Source organism: Neolamprologus brichardi, chromosome 15 (genome assembly GCF_056152115.1).
Source record: "Neolamprologus brichardi isolate AB-2024 chromosome 15, ASM5615211v1, whole genome shotgun sequence".
Taxonomy (NCBI): domain Eukaryota; kingdom Metazoa; phylum Chordata; class Actinopteri; order Cichliformes; family Cichlidae; genus Neolamprologus; species Neolamprologus brichardi.
The window spans coordinates 30888573-30914169 of record NC_142118.1 but is presented as its reverse complement, the minus strand read 5'-3'; the positions used below and the strand labels follow the sequence as shown (position 1 = coordinate 30914169).

At 40.7% G+C, this 25597-nt stretch overlaps 1 protein-coding gene and 1 pseudogene across 1 annotated transcript in view; one reads left to right on the top strand and one right to left on the bottom strand.

The window, feature by feature from the left end:
• The first annotated feature begins 370 nt into the window (after positions 1–370).
• The window catches only part of kcnk10a (potassium channel, subfamily K, member 10a), a 31070-nt gene continuing 5843 nt past the window's right edge, over positions 371–25597 (top strand). The window contains exons 1-4 of the mRNA XM_087852663.1: positions 371–911; positions 2884–3269; positions 20557–20674; positions 23912–24072. Of these exons, the coding sequence (XP_087708789.1) occupies positions 857–911; positions 2884–3269; positions 20557–20674; positions 23912–24072 (720 nt within the window). The 5' untranslated portion in view covers positions 371–856. The remainder of the gene's footprint in view (positions 912–2883; positions 3270–20556; positions 20675–23911; positions 24073–25597) is intronic.
• On the bottom strand, positions 12725–13359 carry LOC148098575 (uncharacterized; annotated as a pseudogene).

Here is a 25597-nt window from a genome sequence, read left to right as displayed (position 1 = left end):
AACAGGTCATGGACAGGCTCTTAAGAAAGAAACAGCAACAAACTTGGCTATGAAATTGTAGTCAAGCAGAATCAAGCCTGCTTCCAGAGGCAATAGCTAACTGCGTCAGAAGATGGCAGTAATCTTGTGCCATCAAATAGGCCAGATATGACTGAATGCTGTTGGAGATGAAAGGAGAGGGTTAGAGTTTTAACACCCCACAATCCTAACCCTAATTTGTGTAACAATGGAAGGAACATATTTTAATTTAGCACAGACTTCTTATATAATGCTTATATTTCTCAACAGCTACCAGGTGTTATTGTTAAATAAACACTGAAGCGCGTCTTGCTGTGGTTCAGCATCTCTCCTCTCTTTGCTTGCTCCTCTCATGTGGACAGACGTGATCTAGTGGTAAAGGCACGACGCTGCGCTACGGTGTGGAGATTAAGCCAAACTGCACCAGCAGCAGCATCTGGGAGTGGTGGGTCTTGACAACTAGCAGCGCAGAGCTGTCCAGATGCACCGTGATGTAAATGTATAACAGAAATCCGTCGCAATGTGATGGTTAGATTCTTCAGTGGAGCATCGCTTCTCGTTACCCGCGCCCATGGTGTTTACTGCTACACAATGCAGACGGTGATGCGGCGAGCGGTGGGTGTGCGCTTCTGAAGACCGCCACGGTTGGGGAGAAGAGAAGCTTCATACAAGCAGCAAGTCTCTCGGCCACTGAAGCGAAACCACGCGCTGCGGATAATGTCTTTTTACTCCCTGCCATTTTCCATCCTTTCCCGGTTAAAAGCGACGGAATCAACAGAAAGACCCTGGAAGTTGGATATATATTTCTTCTAATAGTGGCAGCGCCAGAAGAGCCAAGATGAAATTTCCCACTGAGAATCCAAGAAAACCAGGGAACATGAACCCTCCACCAGGTTAGCCCGTCAGTCAGTATGCTGTTATTTTTGTGAAGGTGCTGGTGTGTTTTATTCATGCTGCACTTTCGCGTTAGATGTCGTTCTGGATTCGGTGAAAGTTGGCGTTCACATCCTCCCATTACTGCATGTTTTGAAATGAATTGCTGAAGTCAAACTGCTCTTTGTAACCTTTATTTGTAAACACTAATTGGTCCAATATCTCCCACTGGCTTGGCCACTTAACATGCTGACCAGACATTGAATTTCCACAGGAAGCTGCATGCTGAAGTTTACTATGGGCAAACACTGCAGCCGCATCCACCCCGCGGCGTCTTCGGTACTCTGTGGTGTTTATACCTGAGAAATCATTTAATGGCAGAAAGAGTAATTATGCCCACAGCGGGGCAACGCAGGAACATCTAGCCTGAGGCTGTTAGTCAACAAATGCTCCGGTGTGATGCAGCGGGGAGGTCTGTCGTAACATTACCTCATCCACCCCCGTGGAAATAGCCCCCCAAATCCCGCATGACCGTCACGTTCTCCCACACCGTCAACATGCGCATGTTTATCGAGTGTTTGCAAGCTCTTGATCAGGTCAAAGTCTTTTATATGGCACCCCTCTATTATTTTCAAGTGCTGTTGGCACATCATTAATTGTGGGATTTCTGAAGTGTACACCTGCATGTAAGCTTAACTATACACACTGCAGCTGACTGATTACATAAAATCAAAGCAGCCGTCTCTGCTGGTTTCTACAAGTGTCAGTGAAATGTGTTGCAGCTGTCATGATTCCCTGTGCTGCTTTTACATAACACTGTGTCGTGAATAGAAGAAATGCAAAATCCACCTGTTTGGCATAGCTGGGCTGTTACTCTGGGAGCTCATCACGATCTGTTTTTGTCAACCACCGAAGAAGGTGTGACATTCACTAATATGTTGGGATTTTTTTTTTTACAGTAACACTTTCAGTGGCGTAGCAAATAATAATCAGCAGTTACTTATATTCAGAGAATGATTGTTTAAAATAGTTATCGATAGAATTTACTCTAAACACTATCCGCCAAATCAGAAAGCCTCTAGATCTGAGATGCAGTTGAACAACTGTCAAAACTTGAATTGTGATTTTCTGCCCAAGGTCAAGAAGGAACATTCGAGTGCTGCACCCTGTTATTGCTGTGGTTTAATAGCTGACATCCTCTAAATAATTATTTAGTTTGTTCATTCAAAACTTACAGAGTTCATTATTGCTTCAAGTTCTGTGACTTTGAATAGGCATGAATTGAATCTACTTATTCACTTGTCCATTAATCCACTCAGTGTTTTGTTTCTATAACAGAGACAGTGGTGAGAAATTTTATTAGTGTCAGTCAAAAGTCAAAGTAACCTCAGCACCTTAGTGCTTGTTTTATTTAGTCTTCCAAACATCATATTGCTCCCACAGTCCAAAGACATGCATGGAGTTACCTGGTAAGTGGGTAACCCCACTAGTTAGTTAGTGGGGTTACCTGGTAATTCTAAATTAGCCATAGATGTGAATGCGAACAGACTGGCGACCAGTCCCGGGTATACCCTGCCTCTCGCCCTATGGTAGCTGGGATAGGCTCCAGCCCACCAAGATACTGACAAAGATACGATAACAAAGATAAATCCATGATAATCAAATATTTTTTTCTTTGGTTTCAAGTAACATGTAAAAAGTATTTTTATAAGCACTTCATAAGCACATAGACTAACAAATTGTACTTCAGTGAATTCCCATTGCATCACTGTTAACTACCACCACTGAGTACCCCGAGGACTTTCTTTGGTCTTTCTGCTTTTCTTCATCTGCAAAATTATTAGCATATGTTTCAAAATCAAACAAACTGTCCTTTCTTTTGCTTATTCCTGCTGATCACCTGTTTTCTATCAGAGCACTTGTCAGTGGAAAACATCACTTCAGTCATGCAAATATCACATCATTCTATTTTTCATTTCCCCTTTGTTTCAGTGGAAGTCCAGACCAACCTGGTTTCACCAAAGAAGGTGCAGCCAGGCATGCTTCAGTCCAGCCTAGTACATGCCAGTGTGGCCACTATGCAGAACCCAATGGGCTGCGTTCTGCCAAGGCTCTCCGCCTCCTCCCGTCCCCCGAGCATGGTGGCCAGCATGGAGGCGGTGGCCGATGGCTCAGCTCCCTTCACCATGATGAAGCTGAAAACTGTGCTAGCTGTGTTTGTAGTGGTGGTGACCTACCTGGTGGCAGGGGGTTTGGTGTTCCAAGCGCTTGAGCAACCCTTTGAAAATAACCAGAAGATCACAATCACAGCAGAGAAGGCAGCTTTCCTGCTAAAACACCCCTGTGTGTCCTCAGAAGACTTGGAGGCTATCATCAAGGTAAGAGCAGCTGCTGTTTGATAGATTTGCCTTTCCTCAGTCTTTGACAGGGTTTCCCAGTGGGGACTCAGGTCAACTGAAACCTAAGCGTTACATTGATCTGACGCCATTCGAGCACATACTCTGTCAGGCACCCTGGTGTGGATACAGACCACACTGAATAGTCTGGTACAAATCCGGAGATTGCTCAATGTTTCCAGATATCCTTGAAGAATTTCCTTAACAATGTACTTTATTGAAAGAATATGACTGGGCATGTATGTGTTTGGAAGGAAAGCCTGCTGACTATGGTTAATTCAATAAATTTGTTGAAATTTGAGTGTGCTGGCTTTTGGATGTTATTCAGAAAAGAATGGCAAATAATAGTACATAAGATCATTACAAAAAAATTAAAGTGGTAAAGTTGGAGTATTTCTTAGTAAATCTGAAAAACATAGACCTCTATTTATATGTTACTAACTAGTCATCTTTGTGTAAAGCATAATCTTTTAGGTTTAATATCATATTTGGGAGTGGTTATAAAATGATAAAAATAATCATTGCAAAATATTTTTTTTTCTCAGTAGAAATATGAGAGAGGTCAATGCAAAATTGATAAGCTCATTTCATCCATGTTTTGACTGACAACATGAAAGGCCATTAACAAAAGTAAAAGTAACAAAGTAGTAAGGTTGGAAAAGGAAGGAAAGAAAGGCTTTTTATTTGATTTGATTTGATTTGAATTGATTATATTTGATATACCTTAATTAGTCCCACAAGGGGAAATTTCATACGGCTGCCGACTTATTGACCCTGTGCACGAGAAAATGCTAACTTCCTGGTTTGAGACCGGATGTGGGGTTGTACATTTCCGGTAGCTTTACTTTGCGGTCAATCGCTACTGCGAAGATATACTCCAAAATTGATGTCCAAAACTCGAAAACGGAACGATCGCGTTAAGTTACAAAGAGGAGAAGGTGGGAACACTCACCACTGTTGTGTCATAAAAATCTAATGATCAATTTTGACGTTTAAAGAGTTTAGATCGATCAGTTGTTTACATCACTCAACACAAGCAGAACTGCATTACTGCAGCAGAAGACACATCGTCCACATTCAGAAGCACATCTCTGTATAGTGACTGGTCTTATGATTTAAACAGGCAAATGTTCAGCATTCAAACTACAGGTGAAGAATAGTCAAACCAGATGTTTTCCCCGTTATGTTGATATCAGCTAGTCAAGTACACACACACACAGCATGTTAACAAACCATGAAAAAAAGGTGCTGGTAACGGTTTCTATACATTAGTATTTACGAAGGGTATGTTGTGACTTAACTTCAAAATTACAGCGGTCCCTCACTATAACGCGGTTCACCTTTCACCTCGCTGTTTCGCAGATTTTTTAGTGCAAGTTTGCATGCTTTTTTACGTCCTGCGTCCTGATCGCTGCAGACGATCTCCTCCGTCTCTCCTGTACAGTACAGAATCGCTGCATCTATCGCTAGCAGTGTGACTCTGAAGTGCAGTGCTGTATGTCCACGATGTACACGAAACGTTTTCACCGTCAAAAAATAAAATTGGCTACTTGATTTCACCTATCACTGGTTATTTTTAGAACATAACACCCGCGATAAACGAGGGACAGCTGAGAAATATAACATTTGAATCCATTTTCTCTTTTCCCCTGAGGTGTGGGGGAAAAATATCGACAAGTCGATGAACATCATTTACAGAAATATTGGGTAAATGCCCGAGACATCTATAGAAATGTAAATCGCCGCTTTATTTATTTATTTGCTTAACTTGTTTTGGACCGTAAACAGGGCGCGAATAGGACACCGGAAACAAAGCTCCCCACAGGAGTTTCCGCACCGGAAGTAGCATATGCTAACGTGCACATAGTCAATTGCACGCAATGGCGGCGCCATCTTACCCTCCGACCATACATACATTACACAAAACATCACATGGGGAAGACAGGTCAGAGAGGTATAACAATGGAAAAATGCACCACATGAGGAAAGATAAGGAGAAAAAAATAACTCCCCCCAGACTGAGCTCCAACAGGGAGATCAGTTTGAGAACAAAAAAAAAACACCTCTGCACATAGCACATGAAAAAAAACCTCTTAATACACCAAAGAAACACATGACAAGCAACAGGGGTGGGTAAAGGGTGAGAGACAGCCGATTTAGACAGTACATCCGGGCCTGCAGCCTGTGCGCTGGTCTCCTTGATCCACCGTCAGCATCGGAAGGGAATAAGTGTCGAAGGCGTTTGGAAAGGGAGGGGGGATGAGTGTGTGCATATCAGTGTATATGTATGTGTGTGCGTGTCCAGAGTTCAGCTGAGACAGTGTCCTTTGCCCTGCTAGGCTAAGTAAACAGTCTTTCAGCCAACCCAGGTGGCCTTGCGTGGAATGGGAAGGAACAGTCTAAACACAGTTGTTATCAGGGTGTTTTTGTTCGGCTCCAGCCTTGCGACCGCAGCTGGCGCCGAGAGGGTATCCGCATGAAGTGATGGTGCTTTTTACTTTAGTGCGAACAGCTCATGAGAATTTCAAAGCAGTTCTACAGTCCAACACTGGTCTCTCAATCTCCCGTTGGAGAGCCGCGAGCTTCGCCATACTTGCGTTCTGTGATGATGTCATTTCTCGTGCTCAAAGAGCCGATTTCTGAGAACTCACGGCAGTGAGCCTCCCCAAGATGTCATCCAATTTGCGCACAGAGATGTTATTCCAAGTGAGCCCTTCCGAGATGTAATCCAGTCTGCAGTCAGAGATCTTATTCTGAGTATTCACAGCAGCCGTAGCCTCTCCAAGATCTTATCCGTGCTGCACTCAATGAGCCAATTTTGAGAAACTCACGCCTCTTCCCATCGTTCCAATCCCAGTGGGCAGCCTTGTGGGGGTTTGAACAGCCGGTTCCGCTTCCTTAATTCTTCAATAAGTCAGGGCCAAGCCAGCTCCGATCAGCCAGAACCCTGTTACCATGGTTCCGAATAGGCAGATATCTTCAGCACTCAGGCTCACCCAAGCCCAAACTTCTCGTTGAGAAAGGGGTGTCAATTGCATTTAGGGACCAGTTGATCAATTCCATAATTCCTCTTTTAGGTTTTAGAGAACAGACGGAAAAGTAATACAAAAAACACGAGACTAGACAAGGACATAAGAGGCTAAGCAGGGAAGCTAAGGGAGAGGAGGAGGAGGAGAGGAGAAAAGTGCGACCGCCTTCGTCAAGAGCAAGAGTAAGTATTGATCTAAGGTGCAGACATTCATGACTCAGTAGCAGCTTTTCCTTCTTTTTTCTTCTTTTTAAAAAAATTTAATAACACTGCACATTCATGGATAGATCCTTGTCAGGACTCTGTCCTTGGCTTATTTAACCAGTCACAAATACATAACAGTGGTTTTATAGATTAGCAAAACTGTAAAACCTGTACTGTTTACATGCGCTGCTGCAAAATCTGTGTTGGAACTCAGACTGTTCGGGCACTCGAATTGAAATTTCTAGCTGGGAACTCAGAAATTCTGACTTGCATCTTCAAATTAAATGCACCAAGACCAAGTCAGGTTAGGCTGACACTATACATACCATTAGGTTGCGAGTTGGGAGCAACAGCATTGTCAAATATAACAGAGTGGTTTTTATATAGCACCTTTCTACTGAGCACTGAAAATGCTTTCTTATTCAGTCTTTTACACACAAATTTAGACAAGTGCTTTTTTTCTATGCCTAAGCACTTGCAACCTAACATTCACACATTCGCACAAATTCATGGATGCCTCGAGGGCAACTCAGGGTTCAATATCTTGGCCAAGGATAGTTGAACAATTAGTAAAATGATCCCTCCCACCTCCTGAGCCACAGATGCATTTAAACACCCCACCCCATGATAGTCCAAGGCTCTAAAGTGTGGCTAAAGCCTTAGCTCTGGGACCAAGAGATTCTCAGGCCTGCTAATGCATTGCAATTCTCAGTCTCTGGCTTCCCAAATTACAACACATAACATTAAGCATCCTATTCACACCAAGACAAACAGTGAAACAGGAGAAACTCAGTTTGTGTGTTGTCTTCCTGTTTGAGTGACAGCTGCCTTCACCCTGTGCAACTATGGCAGCTCGAATGTGTCAAAAAGTGTGGGATGCAACATCTCTATGCCTCTGAAAGATGATGAAAAGCAGGTGGTCACCAAAGGCAGGTCCTTGGGCTCTTTCTGGGTAGTGCAGTGCCATCTTTGGTTATCTCAGTCCCAGCTGGTGAGGCTGATAAGGCTGCCTGTCGACCCACAGTCATGTTCGGCTCAGGGGCACCCCAATTTTTGCAGCATGCTCGAAACAGCTGCTGTGTTCCTCAGGAGATGTCAAGGGGCATGTTCAGAGGTTGTGAACCCTGAGATCCAAGATGCAAAATTCTTACGGTCCCTGGGGTGAGGCAGGCCATCAGTGCCAGCGGTTGGTTTGCCACCACTGACCTGAAGAATGCCTACTTCCAGATTGCTATCTGCCAGGGCCACTGGCAGTTCCTGGGGTTTGGGTGGGTGGGTGATCAGAGCAGGTGTGTTCATTCAAAAGCGGGGACCTTTGTGGAGTCCTGCCCCACAGACACAAAAAAATTGACACAGAGAGATAAGAGTGATGGGAGAGATTCTCAATCACCCTAGGGTCCTATGCCATTTTGACCTTGGGACTTCCGGGCCATACTCAGCACAGATGTTTCCGTATACTATCCCAGACGTTTGATTATTGTATTCCATGTATGCCTTGCCTGCCTTGCACCCTGCTGTTATGTGCTGGATTGTCTCAGCGGCATCTATGCTCCTGGGGTCTTGCCTGGTGTGGTAGACCCCAGCCTCTATTGTATTGTATTGAATTGAATCTTTATTTTGACAATGTTAAAACAGTTCAACAACAGAGAAAAAATAGACAAACAAAGCAAAACAAAAGGAAAGGAAAACAAAACAATACTAATTATTAATAACTTACATGTTCAAAAAGGAGTAGGAAGAAGCACAAGCTTATTTATCCCCCACTTACCCCCTTTCCACTATTTAGTAATTATTACTCTGCACTTTTTCTTCCTGTTTATGCCCTGTCCATCAGAAATTCTTTATTACCATTAAATTACATGTTACATGTATTATTTATTTATTTATTTAAAATATATATACATATATAACCCCAGTAACCTGTCAAAAGAGATACAATTTGCAGACATACAGTGGGGCAAAAAAGTATTTAGTCAGCCACCGATTGTGCAAGTTCCCCCACTTAAAATGATGACAGAGGTCAGTAATTTGCACCAGAGGTACACTTCAACTGTGAGAGACAGAATGTGAAAAAAAAATCCATGAATTCACATGGTAGGATTTGTAAAGAATTTATTCGTAAATCAGGGTGGAAAATAAGTATTTGGTCACCTCAAACAAGGAAAATCCCTGGCTCTCACAGACCTGTAACGTCTTCTGTAAGAAGCTTTTCTGTCCCCCACTCGTTACCTGTATGAATGGCACCTGTTTGACCTCATCATCTGTATAAAAGACACCTGTCCACAGCCTCAACCAGTCAGACTCCAAACTCCGCCATGGCCAAGACCAAAGAGCTTTCGAAGGACACCAGGAAAAGAATTGTAGACCTGCACCAGACTGGGAAGATTTTTTTTTTCACATTCTGTCTCTCACAGTTGAAGTGTACCTCTGGTGCAAATTACTGACCTCCGTCATCATTTTAAGTGGGGGAACTTGCACAATCGGTGGCTGACTAAATACTTTTTTGCCCCACTGTATATACTTATATAAACATACTTGTGCACCCACACACACGTATACACATCACTCTTGTGAAAATAGTGGGTGAGAACCCCCCCTTTAGACCCCCACCTCCTCCCTGTACTTTGCAAAAACCATATTTTTGAACCGCTTTTAAACTGAGTCATGCTGGGATGTTGATTCCTTTCTTCACTTAGTCTGTTCCACAGCTTCACTCCACACACAGAGATGCAAAGATTTTAGTGTTGTACGGATACAGGGATGTTTTTTAAATTTAATTCCCCCCTCTAATTGTATTTCCGTTCCTGTTTAAAAAACTATTTTAGAATATTGTCAGGAAGTAAGTTGTTTTATTGCTTTATATGTAATTTGCGCATTGAGGAAATGAACCAGATCTGGGAATTTTAGTATTTTTGATTTAAAGAATAGTGGGTTTGTTTGATCTCTGTAGCCAGTTTTATGGATTATCCTCATGGCCCTTTTTTCCAATATGAAGATTGATGATAGGGAACATTTATAAGTATTGCCCCAAATCTCTGCATAGTAATGCAAATACGGTGAAATCAGTGAACAATAGAGAATGTGGAGTGATCTGTGGTCCAGAATGAGTTTTACTTTACTCAAAATTGAAATATTTCTTGAAACTTTGTTATGTATATGATATATATTAGACTTCCAGCTTATTTTATCATCTATTATCACACCAAGAAACTTGTGTTCAAGAACTCTTTCAATTTCCACACCATTTACATGAATCTGCACTTGTGAGTTTCTTTGGGAATTCCCAAATGAGACAATTTTAGTTTTACTTAAATTTAGTGAGTTTGTTGTTGTATCCAGCAGCTCCTTTAGAACAAAAATATTTGTGTTGTCTGCAAATAATACTAATATATCAGATACCTTAAAAATATCATTTACATAAATAATAAATAACTTTGGACCTAGTATAGTCCAAGCATGATGAGGAATGTTCTTCACAAATTGTTTCCTGTCACTTCAATAATTTTTAACCCACTGCAGTACAACCGATACTTTTCCAGTTTATTAATTAATAGTAATGATTGATTGTATCAAATGCTTTCTTGAGATCGAGAAATAATCCAGCTGCATACTGTTTCTGATCAATAGCATTTGTAATCTCCTTGATTGACTGAATTAATGCCAGTGATGTTGATCTTTTTGATCTGAATCCATATTGACTGTCAGACAGTAATTTATGTTTATCTAAGAATTTGGTAATTGTTTATTAAACAGGTTTTCTAGGATTTTGGAGAATTGTGGTGGTAAAGAAAAAAGCCTGCTGGGCTTCCAAGCCCTTTTTTTGGCATTTTAGGTGAGAAACTTTCTCAATCCACAGTTTAAAATGCAAAGATGATCTCCCTGGAAACTCATGTAGGGCAGACCTTGACAGATAATTTAAGTGAAAATGAAACAAGGCTTGAAAGCCAGATCTCACAAGCAGATCTTAATTTGAGTTGTGACCCAACACTTTCAACTTTGCTAACACCAGGGCTTTTCACAGCCAAAAGCTCACAGCTAATAAAGCATTATAGTAACAGCCAGTTGTTTGGTCTGGACACTTATTGACCTCAGCAAAAGTGAAACCCTGTATGATAATGGACAGGATATTGCAGAGCACAGCTGCTGCAGCTAAATCTGGAAAGCTGTTGTGGATTGTTGCCAGCTTGGTTTCACAGCCTAACACATTTGCGCACAAGGGAAACATAAAAGCTGCATAGTAAAACCACCAATCCTTGAGAAAAAAAACTGTGATTGGATAAAAGTAAAACCTAAAGTGGTTATTTGTGTTGTTAAGGGGAAAGTAAGAGGTAGGCAAAAAGATCAGATCTCGTCACTTTGTAGAAGAGAATTCCTTCCTTCTTATCTAATACTTATTTAATATTTATTTCAGATGGCTTAGGCCTGGTCACACCACAACTTCAAAATGGAGACTTTAGGAGCCAGGGATTCAACAACTAACCCTCCTGTTAGTGTTTGGAAAACAACTCTCTGACAACTCTAACAGTTGTGTTTTGATGAGCTCTGAAATGTATTAAAGAACTCACGCATGCTGTAAAAAAGAATAAAAGGTACAAATTACATTTTTATGTGACTATTTTCAGAGGTGTTTTTTTTAAGCCACTTTTAACTGACCTATTCAAGCATAAAAACAACTTTTCGCTTCTGCTCCCTTCCTGATGCAGGCTTAATGGGGAATTGTGTCTCTAGCTGGGATTTAAGCAGTGACATTAAGATAATGTGTTATCCACTAAACCATTGGAGGCGTCCCAACAGATCTTATGACGTAATGAATCTATGGATTTTTTTAATTAAATATTTGTCAGTAGGTACTGAGGAGGTCAGTCAGTGTCTACAGCCATCTGTAAAACATGGTTTAGGCTCTAAATTGAACAGTGAACCTAGAACAGAAGATTTTTGGAAAACATATTCCTCATTAAGAAGCAGTGGTTGACCAAAGAAGTCAGCGCAGTAAAGCCTAACCATAAAATCAGAATTAAAGATAGAAAGATTGGCTGTTCAGTAAAAATAATCCCCTCTGTATGTGGAAAAATATATAAACAATATATATATCAGTGACTATTAAAGGATAGCCAGTGACCCTGTAAACTGTATTTTCTCCACAGCAAGCACCATCCCTGCCATCCTGGATCCATATTAGAGCAAACAGATTTACAGAGAATTAGATTAACAGGTGCCACTCCTCCTGCTCCAGCTTGTGTCTGCACCGTCCTCTGAATGTTGGTTTTATTCTGAAAAGATAGGAGACTGCACGTTGGTATCAGGGAGTAGTCTGTTGGATGTGAGTGAGTGAAGACAGAGGTGTGGATTAAGTGGAGGAAGTTAAAGAAGAAACAGTGTTGCTTAGATTTCAGGGAGGAGTTAAGATCTGGGTGGTAAGGAAAGCGCATCTGAAGTGCTGAGGAAACTAGTGTTTGGTGTATCCTTTGGACAGAGGAAAGACGACAAAGACTTGGAGGTGCCACGAGGAATTACTGGAAAGTATTCAAAGGAAGAGGTTAGCAAAATAAAGTGAGAGAGGTGGTAGAAAGAAAAAGAAGGAAAAAAAAAATCAATTACCAGAGACCTTTTTTAAAAAATAATCATTTATTTGCTGATACTTGTTTTTTTAGATAGTCTAGGACTTCTAAAAGAGGTTTTTAATTTCAAGAATTGAATTTTCCTGGTTACATGGTTACTTAAAAAACTGGGCCTCATTTGTGTTTCTTAGTGAGGCCTACAAATGTTTCACAGAAAAATCCATGATTTATCAATATTTTAAAAACAAAATTATAGCCTGGCTGCCTTATATGCAGTCACCTGGCAGCAGCCTAACAGAAAAGCCAAGGCCTCCCTCTCCCCAGCCACCTCTTCCAGGTTAGGAGCACTAAACATTTCACTTGTACATTCAGCTTTCTCTTCACCATAATGGACCAGTGCTGATCACGGTCTTCACCTCAATTCGTCTGTTGAAAAATATTTCATTATCCATTGTCTCATCTTATGTATGTTATTATCTTTCATTAAAACTTATGTCTGTCATTGCTAGATATTATCACGTATACTTTAATTTCTTGGGACTATCCTATGAATTCTGGAGAATATATATATATTAAATATATATTAAATCCCCTCTTGCCCCTGAAGGCAGTCCATCCTTCAAGCTCAGGTCCTATGCGTATGACCCTCAAACTCCCAGGCTTGGGGTCCTACACAGTATCTTAGCTGTTCATACAACTGCGATCTTCTGGACAGAGATCGCAGATGTTGTTGCTGGGATCTGCTGGAGCCACTTGCCTAACTTTTGGAGTCAGTGTACATTACCACTGGGACCGCTTTTACCTTCACCCTCCACTTCTTCTCCAGTTCTTCTATGAGCCCTTGGTACTTTTCCGGCTTCTTGCGTTCCTTCTTCCTGATGTTGCTGTCAATCGGTATCACTACATCTAGCACTATGGCCATCTTCCTCTCCTTGTCCAGCATTTTTATGTCCAGTTGGTTAGCCATCACCATTTTGTCTGGCTGTAATGGGAAGCCCCACAGGATCTTAGCTCGGTCATTCTCCACCACCCTTGGGGGCGTCTCCCATTTTGACCTCGGGACTTCCAGGCCATATTCGGCACAGATGTTTCTGTATACTATGCCGGCCACTTGGTTATGGTGTTCCATGTATGCCTTGCCTGCTAGTATCTTGCACCCTGCTGTTATGTGCTGGAATGTCTCAGGGGCATCTTTACACAGCCTGCACCTGGGGACTTGCATGGTGTGATAGACCCCAGCCTCTATGAATCTTGTGCTCAGAGTTTGTTCCGGTGCTGCCATGATTCGTGCTTCTGTGCTGTCTTTCAGTCCAACTATGTCCAAAATATATCCTGTCACACAGTGCGAATACATTTTTTGTCACCCAGCCACAGTCATGTTTTTTTCAAACTCTGCCGTAAAGAGAAAGGTTGGTGATGAGCACAGACAATTTCAGGAGAAGGAGGAGGAGGAGGATGTGGATGAAGCCATTGCTCTGCACCGCATTATCCATCAGCAGGCCCTTTGCAGCAAATGCCTGAAGTTTGCCAGTGTGATGTCTGATGTTGTGAAATGCATCAACCATATCAGATCCAGGGGCTTAACGCACCGGTAGTTTCGTGCCTTTTTTGAGGAAATAGAGTCAGCATATGGGGATATGCTCTACTTCACCAAGGTACGTTGGCTTAGCAGCGGGAAGGTCTTAAAGAGGTTTTTTGAGTTGAGAGCAGAAGTGAAAGCCTTTATGGAGAAGAATGGGATGGCTATTTCTGTACTAAGTGATCCTGAATGGCTAATGGACTTAGCTTTTGACATCACACAGACAAGCTTGGACAATTTGAGAGAAATGCCCCCCACCTCTCCTGAGCTTTACAGGATGTTCAAGCAGAGCATGTGCATTTTTGGCACCACCAATCTGTGTAAAAAACTCTTCTCCACAATGAGATTAAGTCAAAGTTCAGGTCCAAACTTACAGATAAGCATCTTAAAGCCATACTAAGCATCTCAGTTGCTTCGTCACTCAAGCCAAATGTGGCTCAGCTGTGTAAGAGGAAGCGCTGCCAAGTCCAAAAACCACAATCTGCAGCAGTTTGCTGTAGCCAACTAACAGAAGAGAGATGCTCATAACTTAGTGGTACGCATATTTATAAAAGAGAATTTGCATCTATCAGATTCGTCAAAAACCATTGAGAAGGAGATGTGGGTTAGACTTTAGCCCCCCTTATTGGCGAACAGGTTGCACTCTTCTCCTCCCTCAGTTGCAGCTTCATCTAGGGATGAACACACACACACTTTTCCCTGACCTGCTACCCAGTTTCTTGCACCTAAATCTGTCTGTGAAAGCCGTATTTATTATCTCCCAACCTCGCTCTGGTTACTCCCACATTCCTTTCACTAAGTCTGCACAAACAATTCTCAGTCATGGGAATCTGTAACTTTTCTACTTATTTTATTCTGAGTGCTCAGTAGTGCAATGAACTATTATAGTGATCTGAAATTAACTACAGTCCCCATAACATTTGCCAGCACGGGTTTTGTAAACCAAACCTTTCTAGTCCTGACAGTAAGAATTTCAGTGTGTCCTTGTGTATTTGCCCTTCAGCCAGCCAAACAGCTATCTGTCACACCCTGAGTGTGACTCACTACACTGAGACTCCATCTGCCAGGACAGACACTTGCAGGGTAGAGCAGCGACACTTGACATGAACTCCCTTTCCTTGTCCTCTCCCAGCACCTCTGCAAACAAACTTGGAGATGCACACAGAGAGAAGAAAGTACAGTGTTATGTAACAGAAAAAACAGGGCAATTGATTATTTTTTCAGTTTCCTAAAAGGTGTTGCTTTGCCCCAGACAAAGAGACTGTACTGATCTAGTCATATATTGAATGTAGCATTTAATTTGAAACACACAAATGTGTTTGATTGGGTTTCTTTGAGGTACAGTGGTCTCTCGTTTATTGTGGAAGTTACGTTCTAAAACTAACCTGCGATAGGTGAAATCCATCCAGGCATGAACATTTTCACACTTTTCTGTCTTGTTTAAACACTCTCAAAGTTCACACCTTCACAGAAAAATAAGTTCAGTATTATAGAATGAAACCAAAGATCAAACCCTGTTTTCAGGTCTAGAACATGGGAATAGAGCAGCTGCGAGAGAATTCAACATTAATGAATCAATGGTACAGAAGCAAGAAGAATGAGTTGAGTAAAGTTTGACTTATCCGACTGTTTTGTTTTGCTTAATGTGCCTTATAATCCGAAAAATACGGTAACTTCTACCTTCCTTTAGCATGTCCAGAAGTCCAACTTTTTGTGCGATGGTTAGCATCTTCCTCTGCCTTTTGTATGCTACCGCAGGTGCCTTTGACGGTACAAAACGTTTTGTCGATGTTGTGTTTGTTGGGGAGAAAACTTACAAGCATACAGTACAGCACTTCAGGGTCACACTGCTAGTGATCGAAGATTTATGTTAATTAATTAATTAATTAATTAATGTTAATTAATTAAGCTGAATGCATTCTGTACTGGACAGCCAATCAGGACGCAGAACACAATGCGCTGTTTTTAAAAAAAAAAAAAAAAAAAAGCAAAATTGCACAAAAAAAGTGTGTGAAACAGCGAGGCCGCGAAAGGTGAACCACGTTATAGCGAGGGACCACTGTGACAGTGTGGTAGAACAAAACAGTGTAAATATGACTGAAATTCAGTCCAAAATTGTTTCAAGCATCACTGGAGAGAAGTCCAACACTGGAACATTGTATCAGTTACACTGATCATATAAATGCACCTTCACATAAATCTTACTAGACACAGACAGTGACACACAACAAAACGTTGATTCTGTACATCTGGACGTCGAGTTTTCATGGGAGAAACATTTCGTCCACATCCAAGTAATTTCTTCAGTCTCAGCTGACTGTAGGTTTCCCTAACCTTATAAACAGTTAATTTGCATAATGACTGACACCCGCACCACTGACTAAATATGGGCCATGAGGCCAGTTTTATGGTCATATATGGTATTTGCATCTCCCCTTTGTTTACTATAAGTGGAACTGTTGCAAAGACAAAGTTTACACCATAAAAAGACTGGCTAATTCGTGTGCTGTTTCATGCCAAGTTTCTGAAATATTCAACTTTTTCTGCTGATAGAGTGACATTGAATGGAGTGCCAGTACTCTCGCTCTCCTCTGCTTCAGAGGTGTAGTTGTAAAGTTACAGCTCACTTCAGCTGAAGGTTGTGAGTTCAAGAAGTGCATGGGACACTTTTCATGATCAAGCAGCATAGAGTTGTATAAAAGGACACTTTCACACTTTGTTAGGTACACTTTCTTTAACTCTGCAGCAGCAAGATAATTTATACTATATGGTGCAGTGCTTCTTTCACAGACATGACAGAGAGAAAAGGGGCTTGAGGACTGATTTGGCTTTTGGCCTCTGGCACACACTTACCACTGGCTCATGTGTGACATGCAAGCTTGGCTTTTATTGTGTGTTGCTGTTTGGCTTAGTGGGATAGTTCCTCCACTTCAGTCTGTTGAAAGCTGAAGGTTGTCAGTTCAACTACAGCTTTACATAGTTATTTTCAGTCTTGTGGGTTCACACACCTAACCCATCCTTGCTATGGCCTCCCCAGTCCAGCTAGCCAGGTCCTTTTGGCCAAGGCATTAGCTCAGCAAGCCTAACTTGTTCTTGCTTCGCAAATTTCACTCTTTGAATTTACAGTTTATAACTCCTATTCACACCAAGATGAACAATAAGAGCAGTGTTGTGGAAATGCTAGGTGGCTTACCTTTCGAGACTGGGGACCACCAAGCTGGGTTCTTCTCTCGCCATTTGTTGATTCCCAAGCGAGACGGGAAACTCCGTCTGAGGAGCCTCAACCTCTCTCTTCACACCCTCCAAGATGCTGATGGGACTTGGAACACTTGGAATCCCTTGAGATACCACTGTTTTCCATTATTATTGTTATGTACATATCTACAGCTACATGATTGTAGGGAAAATGTTAAAATTCGACCTATTTTTTTTTTCCAGACAAAACATTTGTTCATACCTTCATAAGCTTGTATGTACTTGATATATTTTGTTTTGTGTTGTATTTATTTTATCTATCTATCAATCTATCATTCAAAAGGAGAACATGAAGCTGTAGTAAGACGTTTACATACAGTCATCCTGGGCATGAATGTGCCAAAGAAGGTGTCACGAGCTGTTCTTGTGCGTTCAAACAGAGCCACAAAATTTGGTAAGCTATGGCAAACAGCTGTAAAATGCTAATAATGGAGGTCAAATCAGAGAAGGACTATTTGAATGTTACTTAAGTAAATGAACTGCTGCAAAAGCAAAAAATAAATGTTTTTCAACACTTCCTGAACCACAAGAAACATTCAAAACTCTAGAATTGAGGTGTAAGACATTAAAACAAACCTCTAGTTCACACAAAAGGATGTCCATAAAAGCTGAAAGGGCTAAACACACTGAACGCAACAACTCATTACAAACAATTTAAAAGTGTGTGACATTCTGCTGGGTGCACTGACAAAACTGAATATTTGGAAGCACAATCTAAACTTAAAAACCTGGTATTTGACAGAGAGACCTGGGTAGAAACAGAGAAGAAAGTGATGAAAATCCTCTTGAAAAAGGTATATAACTTTGGCGGGAGATCAAGATGGAAGAACTGTGTTACAAGAACAGAACGGCCATTCTCCAATTGGCAAAGTTTCTCAAAGGATCTAAAATATTCATAAATTAGGCTTTTATGGATGTACTGAGGAGAAAAAGGAAGGAGTATATGGGCTCTGAAGTACCGTTAGGACAGAAGATACATTTTCAATAATTCACTTTAACAGCAGAAGCTTGTATACCAACTTTCACAAGATTTCACAAGACTTTCATTGACTCGGTCAGGTCTTACACCCTTTCAATAAAGCAAAGTGAGACAGGTATGGACTTGGGTGTAGCATCTTATGAAATTATTTCCAAGAGCAGAGAAAACACAACTGAATGTGATGTTGCTGTCTTTATTGATAGTAATTTTATTTATAAGGTGGTGGAAGAAATGTCAGTAGTGGTGTAAAAAAAAACCAACCTAAAAATAATGTTTATCTGTGGTATTATCTGTAGTGTGAGAGAGGAGGACAAAAATGCAGAACACGAGAGAAGACTGAACTAAATTTAAACAAAAGGCGAGCCATTTATTTGGGTTGAAAACATGAATATAAAAAAGGCAAAAATGAACAATGGCAAAAACTAAAACCTAAACTGGGACAAACTAGACTGTGACGACTGCAAAAAAGAACATTTGATGTGACATCGAGGGAGACAAACAACCTGACAAAGAGTGAATGAAAACACACAGACTAAAATGCTAATAATGGAGGTCAAATCAGAGAAGGACTATTTGAATGTTACTTAAGTAAATGAACTGCTGCAAAAGCAAAAATAAATGTACCCGGGTATTTTTGAAAACGCAGAACATCAACCATCAAACCATCAACATGTCTTTTAGAAGAACTACCATTAATTAATGCTTCAATCTTAAATATGATCAACCTATCTCTATTTATCGGTTAGGTACCACAGGCCTTCACGGTGGTAGAAAAAGTTAATTTCAATTCAATTCATAACAACAGTTGCCTCAAGACCCTACAATAATACAAATACTGATACTTAAAAAGCTATCACTGAACCCAGCTGTCTTAGCTAATTGTTGGCCAATCTCCAACCTCCCTTTCATCTCAAAAATTCTTGAAAGAGTAGATGCAAAACAGCTAACAGATCATCTGCAGAGGAATGGGTTATTTGAAGAGTTACAGTCAGGTTTCAGAGCCCATCACAGCACAGAAACCGCTTTAGCGAAGGTTACAAATGAGGAATATATCAAAGACATAAGAAAAAAACTGAGGTTATTGGGTTGGCTACCATTGGGGTGACTGTAGCTCAGGAGACAGAGCAGGTCATCTGCTGATCGGAAAGTTGGTAGTTTAATCCATGGCTCCCCCAGTGTGCATGCCAAATATCCTTGGGCAAGATACTAACCCCAAATTGCTCTCTGATGCATCCATCGGAATATGAATGTGTGTGAATGTTAGGTAGAAATCACTTACAAAGCATAGAAGAAAGTGCTTGTGTGAATGGGTGAATGTGACATGTTGTATAAAGTGCTTTGAGTGCTCCAGGAGAGTAGAAAAAAGAATCAGTCCATTTAACCAGATTCTTACTCTGGATGGCATTACCTTAACTACCAGTAACATTGTGAGGAATATTGGAGTTGTTTTTTAGACCAAGATATGTCCTTCAATGCACATATTAAAAAAAATAGGACTGCTTTCTTCCATTTGCACAATATCTCTAAAATTAGAAATATCCTGTCTCCGAATGACGCTGAAAAAGGACTAGAAAGAGAGAGGATATTTCTCCTATCCTGGCTTCTCTTCCTTTGATCCCTGTTAAATCCACAATCTAATTTAAAATCCTTCACATCACATATAAGGTTTTGAATAATCAGGTCCATGTTAACTTAAAGACCTCATACTACTGTATCACCCCGTTAGAGCATGTCCCTTTAAGACTACAGGCTTACTTATGGTTTCTAGGGTATTTAAAAGTAGTATGGGAGGCACTGTCTTTAGTTTCAAGGCCCCTCTTCTATGGAACCAGTTCCCCCTTTGGAATTCAGGAGACAGACAGCCTCTCTACTTTTAAGAATAGCCTTGAAACTTTCCTTTTTCACAAAGGGCTGGATCAGGTGACCCTGAATCCTCCCTTACTTACACTGCAATATGCCTAGGCTGCTGGGGAATTCCCATGATGTACAGATGGTGTCTTCATCACTCACCTTTTTTCACTCTGCATTTAAAAAGGTATAATTAATCTCTGGTTCTCTTCCTCAGCATGTCTTTGTGCTGTCTTCCTCCCCTTACCCCCAAATAGTCGCGGCAGATGGCTGCCACTCCCTGAGCCTGGGTCTGTTGGAGGTTATTTTCTGTTAAAAATCAGTTTTTTTCCTTCCCACTGTGGCCAAAGTGCTTGCTCATAAGGGGTAATCTGATTATTGGGGTTTTCCCTGTTTTCTATTATTGCGTTGTATTGTATATTATTGTAGTAGTCCCTTGAGGCAACTGTTTAGATTAAGCGCTATATAAATTGAATTGAATTGAATTGAATTGGTGGTACAACAGGGGTGCAAGGCTGCAGGTAGCACTTTGACTCCCTGACCTTAGGCCTGTTGGTGTTTGCTCAGGGTGACATTTGGCACTCACTCCATTCGCAACATCACTTTGATGTTTCGTCCCAAGGGTGAGGGACTGGTGAAGTGCCACAATCTACAAAATAATTCCCTTTTTAGGTCTTGCCTTGTCGTTCTTGTTGTCACTCGTGTGTAACCTGTCTCCTCAGAGTCAACTAAAATATGAAGACTTAGCTGAATCAACACCACAGTACAGTCAGCATTTTTCACAATTCTCTCTCTCTCTCCTTATCTTATCTTCTCAGCACTCTGTGGAGGCTGTGAATGCTGGAGTGAATCCTGTTGGTGATACCTCCTACAACTCAAGCCACTGGGATCTGGGTAGTGCCTTCTTTTTTGCTGGAACTGTCATCACCACTATAGGTACTAAAAAATTGGAAAGACTGAACTGAACATACTGAACATTTTAATATGGTCCAATGTAGTTCATTGTATTACCTTTAACCTATGAATATACACCAGAGTTTATCCTTCAATAGATTCTTCAGTCCTGTGCCTGTATAACTGCATGTAAGCATATGGAAGTTATGGGCAATATAGAGGTTTTTGACTCTTTACATAAAAAAGTAAACAGAAATAACTCTCCACTTAAGGAAGTTGGATGCAGTGTATGTGTAACCCACCACATATAAGGATAAATTCCATACAAAATCAGCATTTTCATTCCTGGATACAAATGCCAGTCAGCCAAGAAAGGCATGAAAACTATGAACGAACACATATGGAATTATGTAGTAAACAAAATAGTGTGAAATAACTCAAAACGTTTTAGATTTTAAATTCTTCAAAATAGCAACCCTTTGCTTTGATTACTGCTTTGCACACTCTTGGCATTGTCTCGATGAGCTTCACGGGGTCGTCACCTGAAATGGTTTTCCAACAGTCTTGAAGGAGTTCCCAGAGATGCTGAGCACATGTTGGTCCTTTTGCCTTCACTCTGCTGTCCATCTCATCCCAAACCATCTCGATGAGTTTAGGTCAGGTGACTGTAGAGGCCGGGCCATCTGGCGCATTTATCATTTCTTTCTTTGCTACATAATTCCATATATCTTGCTATATATGTTTGATGTCTTCATTATCTACAATGTAGAAAGTTGTAAAAAAAAGAAAAAGAAAACCATTAAATGATTAAATGAGAAGGTGTGTCCAAACTTTTGACTGGTAGTGTATATTCACTATCCCTGCCCTCACACGCCCAAACCATCTCAGGCTTTCTTTCTAACATTATCTTCCAAACACTCAACCTGAGTCGTCCCTCTGATGTACTCATTTCTAATCTTCTTCATCCATTCTGGGTGACTCCCGATGAAAACCTCACCATCCTCAGCTCCATTTCCTGCTCGGTCTCCTGTGTTTTTGTCAGTGCTAGTCTTCAAATCGCACTATAGCAGGCCTCTACTACCATCTCGTTCACCTTTTCACCAGTTTCCCTCTCATTCACACACATATATTCTGTCTTGCTTCTACAAAATGTCATTCCCCTTCTGTCCCGAGAATACCTCCATCTATTTGTGCTCTCGTCCACCTGCTTCCTATTCTAATTAGAGATCACAATGACCTTATCTGTCAGTCTGTTAGTCGCTAATGCAAACAAGAAAGAGCCCAGAGCTGATCTCTGATGTAATCCCACTTCCACCTTGACCCTATCTGTAGTAAACAACTCACCACTGTCTCTCTGTCCATACATATCTTGCACCATTCTCAAATACTTCTTTACCACTCCTGACTTCCTAATGCAGTTTTTCTCTTGGCAACCTATCATATGCTTTCTTTAGATCCACAAATACACACTTTGGCTCCTTCTGACCTTCTCTATACTTCTTCATCAACAATCTCAAAGCACACATTGCATATTTAGTTGGTATGGTCCTTTGTCTTCAGCACAGCATTTTGAGTTTATTCTTGACTTTTGATTCACTTCTTTGAATTTAAGTTCAATCTTTGTATTAGTAGGTCTTCAATTTATTATTTCTAGTCCCTGGCTCTTGTTTTATTACAGCTCACTTTCGTATCCAGGTAGTCAGAGTCAGAGAGACTTTATTTATCCCCAAGGGGCAATTAAGTCTGTTCCTAGTCTTCTTTCTGTGTCTTTTCATGTTGTAGTCTGTCTAGTCTCCGTGTTTTGCTATGCTTTTGTCTCCCCGGTCAGTCATATGTGCATGTTTGTTTAGCTCCAGTATCTGTGTCAAGTTCACGTGTTTCAGTCTTGGACTCAGTTTGTGGGTGTGGTTCCATCCTCTTTTATTTTGATAGTATCCTGTCTCATTTGTGTCATATTCAGTTTTGCTTCCCCTGACTTGTTAGTCGGATACCAATCAGCTATGTTCCCTGGTGTTTCCAATCACCCTAATTACCTGGTGTGTATGCTGTCTGAATCTCCGTTTGTTGCCCTGTGGAGTTGAAGGTTGGATTTCCTTGTTTTGTACTTTGTTTTAGTTTAATAAAACCACCTGTTGTTTAACCCTGGTGTTTTCAAGTCCTGTATTTGGGTCCTACTCCTGCCTGCTACACAGCCTCCTTGGTAGTAGTGCTCTTTCTCAGCATGAAGTCATACTACTGCTCACTGATCATCACCTGTCTTAACCTAGCTCAATACAATACAATCACATGCTGCTCCATTCCTCAGGTATCCTCTCAGTCCATTATCTGGTCGAACTCACTCTTCATTCTCCTCATAGGTGCCTCACAGTTAAGTTAACTTGCTCCATACTAAACTTACCCCTTCACTTTCTGATTCAATAACTTTCCTCCGTTTGTCTTCTGTGCTCTTATTTTTTTTCATTCATCAGTTCTTCAAAGTAGTCCTTCACACTTAGTGTCCACCTTAACATACAGCTCACTATAATGCATTTCCTTTGCCACTGCCCCCTCTTTTCCTGTACACCTTGCCTCCCAGTGCTTTTGTGTACTTCATCTGACTCTCTCACATTTTCTTTGAATACATTCCTGAACATCTTTATTGCACTATCAGTTCTCCTTGTCCACGTTCCTCTGTCAGTGGATACATCAAACACCATCCTAGTAGTTTCCTTAAGCCCTACAGCTGTACTTTCCCAGTCTTCTGGCAACTCTTCCCTGACACCACGTTGCAGTCTCTTATCACTTCCAGATTGTACCTTCTGCATTAGATATAGTGTGCGTGTTTACAGCTACCTTCATCTTGTATGTCACTGCTTGTCACTCCCTCTTTTTAAAGTATGTGTTGACCAGTCATTTTCATCATTTTTCACAAAATCCACTGCCATCTGCATTTCTCTCCTTAACACCATATCTACACAACACTTTCTCATCACCTCTCTTCCCTTCATCTACATGTCCTTTGTTGTCTGCTCTAATCACTACTCTCTCCCCCGGGAAGACTCTCCCACTTCATCCAACTTACCGAGTGTTACACTATAAGCTGGATTCATGTATTCACACATACAGTAGACTGGAGGATCTAGAGGTTTAAACAGTCTTTAGTAAACCACTCCAATACCTGCTATGAACTTTACATACAAAGTAGAATGTCTCACTAACTTCTTTTCTAACTGCTTAACTGCTTTTTTCCTGCATATTGTAGATCTATATAGCCCCCTCTATCTCCTTTTTTCCTTCTAGGATATGGTAACATTGCTCCAAGTACAGAGGGAGGGAAGATTTTCTGCATTCTGTATGCAATATTTGGGATCCCGCTGTTTGGATTCCTCCTCGCAGGTGTTGGGGACCAGCTAGGTACCATATTTGTCAAAAGCATTGCCAAAGTGGAGAAAATGTTTCGGGTGAGTCACAGTGGTCCTGTTGTGTTATGTATCTTATTGCCTTTTAAAATGAAATGGCCGTCAGTAAGATATTTTTCATGTGGGGTCCTTGGTTTAACATAAAAAACTGAAATATATATATTTCAGTATATATATGAAAATGAAACACACTGGGTAGAATTTGTTCAAATGCTAGTTATTTATGTTCAGTTTAAATACACAGCGGCTGTGTATTTTTAAGGGTTGTAATTCTCCAGAGATGCATGTACCCAAAAGCAGACGTGTGGAGTCAGTCACAGGTAAATTTAAAGTGAGCTGTTTATTATCAGATTAGTAGTTGAATCCAAAAAGGTAACGTTAAGTCAAACACTGAAAACCAGGAACTAATAATAATCTACACTGCAGAATACAGGCTAAGAAGGGATGAGAACAGGTACAAAGCCGGGAGCAGGAACACAGTGAAAATAAGGATAAACAACAGCTGATCAGACAAAGATAAAAGGGAAGACTGCAACTATAAATACACAAAAGGGTGGTTAAGGCAGAGTGGTGACACCTGGGAACACAGCTTAAACTCATGAAGGAAAACAATACTAGTGAAATTAAAACTGAACACATAAATAAAATAAATAAAACAGGAAATAACCAAACAACGGGAAATCCTTGATGGAGACTTGACATAAAAGGGTGGAACACTAAGGGAAAATATAATATACAAAACTAGGGAACAAGAACAGAATTGATACAGTAAGAGAAAAATATAGATTGATATAATCCAAAGAAAACCAAGAATCGCAGGTTTACATAAAGAAAACTAGACCAGAAAGCCCAAAAAACTCAATTAAAATAACTGGGTAACAGACTAAGACCCTAACACATAAATGTCTAAAGCAAAAAAGTTGAAACCTTGTTGTTTTATGCAATAATGTGTTGGTTTGGCGGTTTATAAAATCATTCCAACTTATTCTTATTAAGATATTTTCATTTATTCCTGTGAGGTAGCGTGACATAAGCAGCATGGAAGGTGATAGGAAGACAGCTTCTGCAGACTGTTCAAGTTTCTTTTAAGTATTCTTTATTTTCTGGCGTCACCTTTCAACAATTATTTCACAGAAACATAAGAACCTCTCAGTCAAAATCTCACCTGCTTTATATAGAATTCTACCCACACCTGGATCTCATTAACCTCCACCATTGGGAAAACAGGGTAGACTAAATAACACAGTCTAGTCCAAAGAAACAGGAATAAAATCATTTTTCCACTTAACAAACTCATTCACCCAACTAAACAGTTTGAAACGTCAATCTCTTCACTTACAGACTCATGAGGTTATTTTAAATGAAATAAACAATTTTACACAAAAGAAACACCCCTAAATTTGGTTACACCCAATTGACATGATCAGTGACATCATATCCTATAAAACCAGGAAGTACTGGGGCGGCCATTCCCACATACCTGTTTTACACATAGGACCCGTCCAGAGGAACACACAATGGTAAGTATAACCAAACTACATAAACAAATGAAAGATTCAAATCAATT